At 23.1% G+C, this 12835-nt stretch overlaps 1 protein-coding gene and 1 pseudogene across 1 annotated transcript; one reads left to right on the forward strand and one right to left on the reverse strand.

Moving 5' to 3' along the window:
• Positions 1–1481: 1481 nt before the first annotated feature.
• On the reverse strand, positions 1482–3609 carry LOC114122513 (uncharacterized). The gene is made up of 4 exons (XM_027985195.2): positions 3516–3609; positions 3240–3389; positions 2697–2864; positions 1482–2172 (listed from the first exon to the last, which is right to left on the reverse strand). Exons 1-4 carry the CDS (start codon positions 3597–3599, stop codon positions 1996–1998), a joined length of 579 nt encoding a protein of 192 aa, XP_027840996.2. The 5' UTR covers positions 3600–3609; the 3' UTR covers positions 1482–1995.
• Positions 3610–5748: 2139 nt separating this feature from the next.
• On the forward strand, positions 5749–8852 carry LOC126552785 (uncharacterized; annotated as a pseudogene).
• Positions 8853–12835: the final 3983 nt, after the last annotated feature.

The raw sequence follows: 12835 nt of genomic DNA on the forward strand, positions 1-12835 counted from the left end.
AAAATATATTAAATATAATTTAGCTGAAAGGAAATTACATTTATGATTTATAATACCTTAAGACGATACTCTTTACAGTAAGTATATATTTTTAATGAAATTTGTGAAATATTATAATTGTACATTAACTGAAATATTTGGATCGTAGCTAGTTCGAGTTTAAAGGCAAAAGCGCAGTATTTCTTCAAAATAAATAAATTATTATAAAATTATTAAGTAAAAATGAATACCTAACAACTTTATAAATTGTAACATAATTAGTCAAAGTCATGAATATTTGCAAATTATTTTGTAGTTGAAAATGTATAAAAAAAAGTTTTTATAGGTAGCTAAGAGTTGAAAATTGAATAACAATTTACAATCTAATAATTTTAGATTTTGGTTTAATAAAAAAATACTATTCGTAGAAACTTGAAACATGCACTAGTTATTTAAATTGATATTTTCTGTACGTGGTTTAATTTTAAGGTATTCAGATCATTAAAACATAAATCATCTTTGTTACCAGCTTCTAAAAAATATATCTTAGGCTAGCTGTTTTCCGTATACATTGACACCTATCATTATATTCAAAATTTTTGTAAATTAATTTTACTGTTGCAGCATACAAAAATACAAGTAGTCATTATGATTAGATCTGTATTTTATTATATTTTGGCAAAACTACCTAAATGACTGTAAACAATTTGTTACGTAATTAAAGAAGAAGTATCAAGTAACTCCAATTATTTTATTTTTCAAAAACAACATCGTTCAGGACCAATTAGTAATTCATTGATTCTTAAAATATTACTTTTTACCAAAATTACTAAGTATACATATTAGTGTATTTAATCTAAATAAACATACACGTACCAAATAAATTGAAAATTAGTTTTACAATAATTTTTTTAAAACATTCACATATTTTGAAAAAAAAAATGGTCATAGGTAGTAGGTGTATCTAAATTGTCTATATGATGCGCCGTGTTAATATTATTAAGCATTATTCTTCAAATAATTTACAAGCATATTTAATATTTATAATACATTATAGCCTAAAATATCGATTCCTCATCAACAATTATCCTTTTTATGTAGATAAAAACTATCTGCAAGGTAGGTGGATAGTTTTTTGTAGTACAATCTGAAAAAGGTCTTTTTAGTATACGCCTGTCGCATCAACTCTCGTGTGATTGCGTTGGAAGCAATAGGAATTTAAGTAAATATAATTTAATATTACTAGTTATAAATTATAAATATTAAATTTCAAAAATATTTTATCAATTCTCACAACAATAGAGACCACATATTTTACATATTTTTATTCCAGCAACACAAGCTAGTACATCGGTTATAGTCTTATAGATTCTGAACGAAGTGATAAATGTATTGATTTTACAATGATGTGTTTTTTTTTTTTTTGTCTATGTACAGCATAATTTTACATTATAGGTGCATTATAAAGATCAAAAGTAAGAATTTTCCAACAGTTTTCAAAAAAATCGAGAAAAGTCAAAAAAAAGTGACGGAAAAACGGGAATTTTTACGTAAAACCAGTTTTCGACTAAATAGATTTTTTATATGGTTGTAATTCAAAAAATAATCACTGTAAATACTTGAAATTTTAAGCGATAATTTTTACTTAAGAATTCTATAATAATTTATTCATTTAGGAGAAATACATTTTGCTCTTAAACTTAAACTATGTACTAACTAAATACCTAGGTAAGATTGTTAATATTATGACATTATTAATTTTCAAATTATACTTAGGTACTCTTAGAGTATCATCAAAAGCAAATGAGTATGTAACACAGATTTAATATAACATAACAATTTTGAAGCGAATAATGTTGAACATATTAAAATAATTTATGTTTAAAACTCTATTTAAATTGTAATATTATATAACTAGATAAAGTGAATAATAATTAATGTATGATACCGAATAATAATTATAAAAATAAAGATACTAAAAAAATATTATATTATGATAATTTATTTTTGATTAAATTAAAATGGTTTTTCCCAAGGTCGAATAAGTGTTATCTCCAAAACGATGCAACCAAAAACATTTTTTTCTTCATTTCTTATCTTAAACGTAACTTTATATTTCCCATAAAAATACACCTTGGGCATGTTGAAATTATCTAATTCCTTCAAGTCAATTCCATTTGTCATGTGTGTTCCCTAAAACATTCAAAGATAAGTTACTACTAATACATGATTTGTGATACCACACACTCATCTAAAGTAAAATTTTAATAATCATTGAATTTAAATTATGTTAAATTCTAGATGTTAAGTTTGGAGAAAAAAATTATATAAAAATTTAAAATACATGCAAACGTTTTATACATTAAAATCAAGTTTTTCCGTTAAAAAATTTAAACAATAAAAACATAAATATATACTAAATTTTTGAATTGTATGTAATTACCGTCGAATCATAATTGGTTACTAAAATAAAACCAAGTATGAGTTACTCATTGAATGATAGTGATTTACTCGATAATAACATTTGACACAATAATTCAACAGAGTTAAAAATACTATAATGTTCTATTTCTTCGGTTATTTTCTTTTTTGATAGTCAATCAAGGAAAATAATTATTGTAAAACACTGTCTAATGATAATACTAATTGTATCAATATGAATTCATTTTATATTTATTCAAAAGTTAATGTATAAAATTAATTAATGTATACATTACCGCTTGTATTGGACAGTCGTAACTGGTAATGTTAAATGCTTTTACTACTGTATACCATACGTTCCCCATGACCTTTTTAAAAGTACTACATCCATTCTTTGCTATGTAAACCATTGAGTTTGGTTTCCAACCACCAGTTGAACCCCAAGACGCAACGTTTAAATCAAACTATAAAAAAAAATATATTTCATTATTATAGGTATTATGAATTAGTATTCAAGTAGAAATTTAATGTTTTTTTACTTCATTCATAAATTAGATTACAGTTGGCTAGAAAATCTCCTACATTGAAAGACAATTTTTTTTTTCATCGTGTCATAAAACTACTTAACTAACTATAACTCAATAATAATGAAACTAATGCAAATTATGTATTCAACGAAAAAAAAAATGTGTTACAATTTAAAAATTAAGATAGTAATATTCACTTAATAATTCTTTAATAAATTATATCGGAGATACATATTTTTCCCTTAAACTTGAACTTAGTAGGTACTAACCAAATATTATGTCATTAATTGTAGTTATTCAATATTTACTTACTGTAAAGGAATCATCAAAAGGTATTAGGAATGTATAATTTCCTTTCAACTCAGTTTTAGTTAATGTTGTTTTACTAAAATAAAAATAATATTGAAAGATATTCATTGACTCACAAGAATACATTTTTTCAAATACGATTCGATATTCTCCCTACAGAAAGAGTAATAAATATACATATTTTTTAACAAATCTCAAAAACAAGTAAATTTTAATTTTAAATTGTGATGATAGTAATTACGTAATACAATTAATAAATCAAGAATATTATTAATTTACCAAAGGTAAATTGGGCATAAAGTTGCTTTTTGAATTGGACGAAGAAAGAAATGCGATAAAAACAAACGCTTTCATTATTATCATTTTTATTGACTGTTTGTTTCAACACTGATAGATTATTTTATAAATTTCCAACAGAAAGAATGAATAAATGTTAAATATAAGTAAATTAATAATATATTATTAAGGGTGTTTTGACATGGTTGAACTGTAACCTCTAAATTTTACAGGAAGTAAATAACACACCATATACACATAATTATATAATGCAATACAATCAGATAAAATTAATAAAGTGGTTCCGGAAATGTAACATTATCAAATTTTAGTAGATGAGTACAAAATTATTTATTTTGTTTTAAGGTGTACTAGGTGTAGTATGCAGTAATTACAAAATAAATTATCCTACAGTGAAATTGTTATTGGTTGCAAAAATCTAAATTTTAACTTTCACACTTAGAAAGTTATAAACTATTGATCTTAGAGATTTATATTTGTAAGATTACAATTATAGAGTAAATAACAATATTTAATCGAAGAATAAACTGATTAAAATAAGAGTGTAGGACAGATAAATACCAGGCAACTCGAAAAAGTGCCTGTGTTTATGAATGATGAGTACCTATATTTTGATACTCGATTAATTGAAATATTATTGTTCCAGAATATTATTAGAACTGTTTTATGGCTTTATATTCAAATGATTGGTTAATTTTAACTGATAGTAAGTTTTACTCGTTTCTCATTTGATTTCTGTAACTTTGCATAGGTTTTTAAATCTCTTTATCCATTAAGAGGGTGCACCATTATAAATGTTGGATCACGCTTTGGTATTGCCATTAATTAATTAATTTGGATTTATGAGGTAAATCTAATTATTTTGTTTTTCAAAGACAGTTTCGTGCAGAATTTGCTAGCAGTTCATAGTTTGGTAAAATATTAGTTTTCAATAAAATTACAAAATGTATTAGTATATTTAATGTTTATGAACATACCAAATAAATTGAACATAAGTTATGAAATTATTTTATAAAATATTCAGAAGGTGTATCTAAATTTCTTATATAATGAGCCGTGATAATAGTATTGATAAAAAGTAAATATTTTTATTTAAACTTTAAATTGAAAAATTGAATTCAACGTAAAATTTTATAATTATAACTAACAAAAAATAAATAAATAAATAAATATTATCCTACCAACATTTTTTACAAGCGTCTGAAGAATATATTACAGCAAAATATCACAGTCACTCCTAAAATATCGATTCCTCATCAACAATATTATTTTTTATTTTTTTGCAATTTAAAAACGATTAACCGTAAGTACTTTAAATTTTCACTCAATTTTATAGAGGAATGGAATTGTAAATTTTTTTATTAATAATAGAGACAATTAAGTATATACTTACTTGTTTTAATTAAACACATGCTGATAATACATTTTTTTCTTTCTTGGAATCTTTATTATTTATCATTTTTCATCAGACTTATCTATTTCAATATATTCATGTCACTTTTTTTTTTTTTACATATTACTCAGAAGTTAAGTTGTTTTTATAATTTTAGTTTATTTTTCTCTATTTGAAATATGTTTTTACTATTTATTTAGGTAAAATGTTTATAGTTAACCAAACTTAGACCTTACAAGTTACATTCATATAATGTCTCGTATAGTGTAATTTTAATAGATACCTGAATGGTATGTTTGATGTTTCATCTGTAAAAATAATTATTAATTTCGATTATTTTACCTGTATATTATTTAAATAAAATACTTTATTCTCATAACTAATATACTTAAAATATAATTATATTACATAATATATAATTATTATAATTAAGTTTTATGATATTTTCTATATTCAACTAAAAACATTATTTGCTCAGAAATTATAATATAGATAACAAATAATATATACAATAAGATTTTATTTGTGTCTAGTGATATGAATGTAAATAATTTAGTCCCTTTTGTATCATTCAAATGAAATATAAAAAAAAAAATACAATATTTCCCGGGTAAAATATAATATTGTATAAATATTAAATATGTACATAAACTTTTAAAGGTTACAGTTCAAGCATGTCAATCATTAGAGTATCAATGTATAATTTTAAAAATAATAAATATTCGTCATTTTTGCTGTTGAAAATTTATAAAATACATTGTAGTTGTTAAAATAATGTATTATCAACGAATTAAAACAATAAACCTGTTTATAAACCTGTTTATTTTTATTGCATTTTTATCATTTTCCCAATCAAGAACCAATTTTATGCCCAATTTGCCATTGGTAAATTAATATTCAGCTTGATTAATTGTATAATATATCTCGTGTTTTTTTATTTTTCTATTGATAAGTATAGATAATTTGTTTTTAAGATCTCTTATTAAAAATGTATATTGACTACTATTATTACAGGGAGAGTATCGTGTAATATTTGATAGAGTATATCCTTGTGAACCAACGAAAAACCATTCGATTAAATGCAATCTTTATTTTAGTAAAAAGACATCGAGTATAACTGAGTTGAAAGGAAACATAACATCTATGATACCTTTAGACGATACTCTTACAGTAAGTATACATAAATTGAATGATTTAAGATTCTTAGAACATTACTGACACTTAACACATACCTATATTAAAGTATAAGTAAATTATAAAGTAGGCTTTTTTTATTACTTGCTGAAATGACCAATATCATCAGTCGGTCATAGACTTGTCGAGTAGTAATAAATATTCCCGTTTTGAAACAATTTTTGTTTTCCACATTAATGTTTTACATAAATTATATAAATGTTAATTATAAAACTCTGTTTGAGGTTGTACTGGAAAACGAATGGTTATGGTCTTTCACATTTATACTATTTTTTTTTTTTTAGCTTGATGTAAACGTTGCTTCTTGGAGTTTAACTGGCGGTTGGAAGCCAAATTCAATTGTTTACATAACTAAGAATGCATGTACTAATATGAAAAATGTCCTAGGAAACGTGTGGTATTCGTTAATTAAGGCATTTAACGGTCCTATACTCCTATTACTAGCTGTCCATTGCCAGCGGTAATGTATTAAAGGAATCAATGAGTTTTATATACTAGGATTTTAACAATTTTGATGGAATAAATATCACTGAATAGTTATTAATGAAAATAGTTTAAATACTATATGATTAAAAGGTGTCTAACAATGCTTTTTCTTGATTATTTATTCTTAAATAACATACAATTTTATCGGTCTATTTTAAAATAACATCATTTTAACATTCTGGTGATCTACTAACGTTAGTACGGGGTTATTTATATCAATATAAAATGACTTTGTTTAAAAAGTGGTCAATTATTTTCATTCGTCTTCGCCGTGAAACATTGTTATTTGCAGTTGTTAAGATAATATAGCATTGTGAACGGACGCATTGCTGTTAAATAATTTTTTATGTATACCCTCTCGGTGATATTACTGATATTATACGAGTACCTACCTTATTATTTTTTATTTTATTTTTATTTTTATTTTTTTGTCATTAATTATTTATTGATTTTAATAGTTTTATATATATTTACATTGAGAATCGATAAAAGCTTGCGAAGAAGACGTTTTCCGTGTTATATTTGAAATTACCTTTAACGAAATACTCTATTATCTCTGTTAGACGTATCAATAAGTCGTAGTATTTGATAAAATTGTAGTGTTTTCGAAGTTCTTGTATAAGTAATTATATTATTTTGATTTAGTATTTATTAAGTTTAATATGAAACTTCAATAGTACACTCACACATGAGTACATATTGTTGATACCAATTTTTTATTACCTTTATGTTTAAATTTGTAGTCTTCAAAAAAATATTTCTTAAGCAGATGGACAAGTTGGTTTCTACTGTACTATGGGTGACTAGTTATTTTATTGTGATTGACGTATCAAATTTTAATTGAATGATATAGGTAACTTCATCACTGTATATGAAAAACGATTTGGAACAGAGACGGTGCAATGGGCAGAAATTAGCTCAAAGTATAATAGGCACTTTTGTATTTCTATTAGGAAAATAATTTATTTGATTGTAAATAATGTAGTAAGTTGAATTAATTTTTGACAAAACATTGTAAAATGAATACATATCTATACCTATATTATATAAGTTATAATTACCTACATACGTAAGCATTTTGTTTTAATATTATTATAATGTTTATAATTTTGAACTATGACAAAATAATGAACACTTTTATTTTTAGTTTAAACATATAATTTTGTCAGAATTTAAACTTAAAATTTTAAAATTCTTTTTTTGATTTTTTAGCTTCAATATGAAATACTATTATGACTTAAGCACTATCTATTTTTCTTTATTTATTTTTTAAATAAATACTATACATTTCAAATTTTATAGATTTTTAATTTCAAAATAACTTTAAAATGTTTCTGATTTCGAAGAATTGTATTAAAATAATTTTAACTTCAAAAACTTAAAAAAATAAATTAAAAATGTTTACTAATGTATTTTAAATAATCGTATGTAGCTACAAAAACAATTTATGTCGCATCTTGTATATATTTTTCTACCATTTTGACCGAACATAAAAACACATATTTCACATATAATTTTTCTTGAAAAAAAAACTAAAAAAATTTAAATGTGTATAAATAACTCAAAATATAAAACCATATTATACATAAAAAGTAATAATATAAACACTTGGTTAAATTTTCAAGTTTTTATTATTATTCGTTTTTGAATAAGTATAAAAAAAAAATAACAAAATCAATTATGTCAAAAACTCTTATAGGTACCATAAAAATATCTGTTTTCCTTATTTTATTTATTTTTCTTGATTATTTAAAAAAATACTGGGTATTTTGTTTCCCCCAAAGTATCAACTATCAATAAGATCTATATTTCTATCAGAAACTATTCCTGAAGTATAAAACAAAATCATTATTGCTATTCCAAAATGTTATGATAGTTATATTAAAAATAAATAAATATTATTGTAATATCAATTCATTATTAATAACTCCGCTCAGATTGCTCAAATCTAAAATTTACTTTAATCATAATATCAACAAGCTTATTGCGATACAATTTAATTTAATCATATCAAAAACCAAATAATCAAATATTTCATATTGCTATCTTTAATTGTATCATATTTACAGGGTACATATATTACGTCAGGAGTTGATTTGAAGGAATTAGAAGATCATAACGCTCCCAAGGTATATTTCTATGGAAAATATAAGTTATTGATGAAGATAAAAAATGCTGGAAAAAAAGTACTCGGCTGCGCAATAGTCGAGTTGAATCTTGTTGGACCATGGGAAAAGACAATTTAATTTAACTAAATATTAATTTATGATATTTTCATAATTATAATGTCTAAATATTTGAATTTATACCCTAATATATTTTACACTATTTGTTAAAAAGTATTGATAAACTTTTTTAAGCTTAAAAGTTCATAATTATTTAAACTAATTTTGAATTTCTATCATAAAATTATATTCTACAACTTAAGAATTAATGAGAAAAATATTTTGTACCAATTCTGCTATTTAAATTCAAGTATTAATTTTCATATCCAGAACGAGCACCTTCTTGTCACTGGCACGATTTTCTTTTTTAATAATTATAAACTATTATAACATTTCAATGAATAACATTAACATACTTTTACATTTAATATATTTTAACTATAATTCATCTTTCTTCCATTCCAATTGTTTGTAAGAAGTAATAGAAGTATACTTTATTACATTTTCATATTATAGATAATTTAAATTTGTATTTAATGAAATTTCATTGAATACGAAAAACGATTCTGAAGATAAACGATCTATCATCTTATGCACCAAGTATAATAAATGTTATCCGAATAATATTATGAAATTATTATGATCACAATATTTATAATTTTAATTTACTTATTTATGAGATTTCTTATACAATATTCATTATCTACTGCAGGGAGAATATCGTATTGTACTTGAGAGAATGTATTCTTGTGAGTCAAAAAATATACTTCAATGTAACGTTTAACGTTATATTGAATGTCTTTTAACTACAATAGACAATAAATTTAAATAAATTTGTTGATTCACAAGAATATATTTTCTCAAATACGGTGCGATATTCTCTCTGTAGTAATGAATACACATAATGATTATATTGTATACAACAAATCATAGTAATTACGTAATATGTTAAAATAATCAAGACGATTATTAATTTACCACAGGTAAGTTTGTCATAAAGTTACATTTTAAATTCGATACAGAGAGAAATGCAATAAAAACACACTTGCATTATAATCATTTTTATTGAAATTATATTTCAACTGATAAATTTATTTATAGATTTACTGTAGCTAAAAACGTTAAATATGTGTGATTGTTAATATTTAGGGTTTTTCAACAAATAAAAATTTCACTGTATGATATTTAATTTGTAATAACTACATAACAAAATAAATAATTTTGTATTATTCTACTAAAAATTTGTTAATGTTATATTTCCGGAACCACTTTATTAATATTTTCCGATTAGATGTTATCCTATAATTATGTGTATATGGTTATATAATATATATTATGTAATTTCTGTAACTTATAGCAGTTACAGTTCAATCGTGTCGAAAAACCTTTAGTCATATATTTATTTATTTATATTTTAAATTTATTCATTCTTACAGTTGAAAATGTACGAAATATTCAGTATTGACATTTTATCTCAATAAAAATGATGATGATGAAAGTGTTACAATTCCAAATTATTGATTAATTTATGCTTAAAGTTAGTTTTGCTTGTTATCCGTTTCCCATTTGATTTCTTTATCTTTCGATAACAGTTTTGATGTCAATGTGTAATACGTTGAAAGATGTGCTATTATTATACGGTCTTCAGTTAAATCCTGTATCTTCATTTTGATGTATAATGAAAATGATTCCACCCATGAATATCTAATATAATGAGTTGTCGATAAAAAAAATTTTGGGTGTCCAAAAAAAACTTTAAAATGTAATACAAGGTTCCTTATGAGTTGTTCTTCTTGTAGTTAAAAAAAAAAAAATCAAAAAGCATTTGCGATAATTTTTTTTTGATAAGCGTTTATATTTCAAATTTTTACGAAATATGTCAAAATTGCAAAAATTTGCAAGTCATTTTGTAATTTAAAAATCATAAAATTGTTTATTATATAGCAAAGTATAGCTATAGAGAAAACTGGAAGCATCATTATAGGAAACATTTTAAATGCGTTTGAATTTTAAATATTTACAAAATTGCGTAACGATAACGATTTTAAATATTTGTTATTATTCAAAACGTATTACTTATAGATACTTGAAAATTTCACTGGTTATTTGGATTGGCATTTTCTTTGCATAATTTAATTTTCAAAATATTTAGCTTCTTTTAAGGCTATAGGTATTTGAAATATTCTTTTTTTATATATAAATATCGATAAAAAATATTTGGCTGAGTCAAAAAACATAAAATTTAATACAAAGATTCTGATAAGTTATTCTTATAGTGATTCAAAAATATAAAAGAATACAGTCAACATTTTTTTTTGCATTTGAACTTCAAATATTGACAAAAATTCGTTAAAATCATGAATATTTACTAATTATTTTGTAATCATAAATATGTTGTGTAAGTAGCTAAGAGTTGAAAATTTAATTCCCACATTTTCTATAAGTTTGACTTACAATAATTATAAAAGAACGTACATTTTGGGGTAGTTAAGTCATTAAAACACAAATCATCTTTTTCGCCACCTACTAAAATATATTATATTCAAGGCTAACCGTTTTTCGTATATAATGACACCTACAATTATATTCAATTTTTATTTTTATTCATTTCATTTTTGTAGCCAATCTTGTACAAAAATACAAGTAGTTCTTATGTCCTTATGATTAGTTCTGTATTTTATTATATTTGGTCAAAACTTCCTAAAAGACTGTGTAGACAATTTATAACGTAATTGTAGAAGATTATTCTATTATTCAAAGACAACATCATGAAGGATCAGCTAGTAGTTCATTGATCTTAAAATATTACTTTTTACTAAAATGTCCAAATATAATAGTTTATTTAAACTATATGGACATACACATACCGTATAAATTGAAAATTAGTTATGTACCTAATAATTTTTTTAAAACATTCACATAATTTGAAAAAAAAGGTCATAGGATAGAAGATGTAAATTGTCTATATGATGCGGCGTGTTAATATTATTAAACAAGCATATTAATATAATATTTATATTAAATTAATATATTATAGCTTAAAACAGAGATGGCTAAACTTTTTTTGGTCACGATCTAATAAAAATATACTTTACCTTTGAGGATTGACTTCCATAGAAATTTTTTTTTTTTATTATTGAATAACTATAATTATTAAGAAAAATTAAGGGCTCGTGGCCTAAAAATGAATTCCAACATGATCGACTCTAAAATTGTTCGCGATCGACTGTTTGGCCGCTCCTGGTCTAAAATATGGATTCCTCGTCAACAATTATACTTTTTATTTACTATCTGGAGGGAAGGTGGAAATTATTTTCAATAGCACATGCAAGTATTATGCTTCTAATTGTAGTTATTCAATATTATTAACACACTGCAAAGATATCATAAAAAAATATTAAAAATGTATAATTGCCTTTTAGCTCAGTTTTACTTAATGTTGTTTTACAATAATGTCAAAATATTGACTCACAAGAATATATTTTTTTAAATACGATCCGATATTCTAAATGCAGTATTGTAATAAGAGTAATAAATATATATATTTTAATAGAAACATCAAAAATAAATAAATTATAATTATAAACAGTGATATTAGTAAATGCGTAATATATTTAATAAATCAAGAAGATTATTAATTTACCAAAGGTAATTTGGGCATAAAGTTGCTTTTTGAACTGGACAAAGAAAGAAATGCGATAAGTACACACAAATTCATGATAATCATTTTTATTGAAATTATACTTCAACACTGATAAATTATTTCATAAATTTTCAACGGTAAGAATAAATAAATTTTGAATATAAATAAATAAATAAATATATTATTAAGGGTTTTTCAACACGGTTGAACTGTAACCTCTAAATGTTACAGGAAGTAAATAACACACCATATACACATTATTATATATTAAAATCTAATCAGATAAAATTGATAAAGTGGTTCCGAAAATGTAACATTAGAAATTTTAGTAGAAGAGCACAAAAATATTTATTTTCTAATAAGGTGTAGTGTGTAGTAATCACAATGTATATTATCAGTGAAATTATTATTAGTTCAAAAA

This window comes from Aphis gossypii, chromosome X (assembly GCF_020184175.1).
Source record: "Aphis gossypii isolate Hap1 chromosome X, ASM2018417v2, whole genome shotgun sequence".
In the NCBI taxonomy this organism is placed as follows: Eukaryota; Metazoa; Arthropoda; class Insecta; order Hemiptera; family Aphididae; genus Aphis; species Aphis gossypii.

Coding starts and splice junctions, on each gene's coding strand:
- LOC114122513 (XM_027985195.2), bottom strand. CDS start 3,599: ATGATAATAATGAAAGCGTTTGTTTTTATCGCATTTCTTTCTTCGTCC. Junction 3,390..3,515: donor TTATGCCCAATTTACCTTTG/GTAAATTAATAA, acceptor CTCTTTCTGTAG/GGAGAATATCGAATCGTATT. Junction 2,865..3,239: donor CTTTTGATGATTCCTTTACA/GTAAGTAAATAT, acceptor TTTTTTTTATAG/TTTGATTTAAACGTTGCGTC.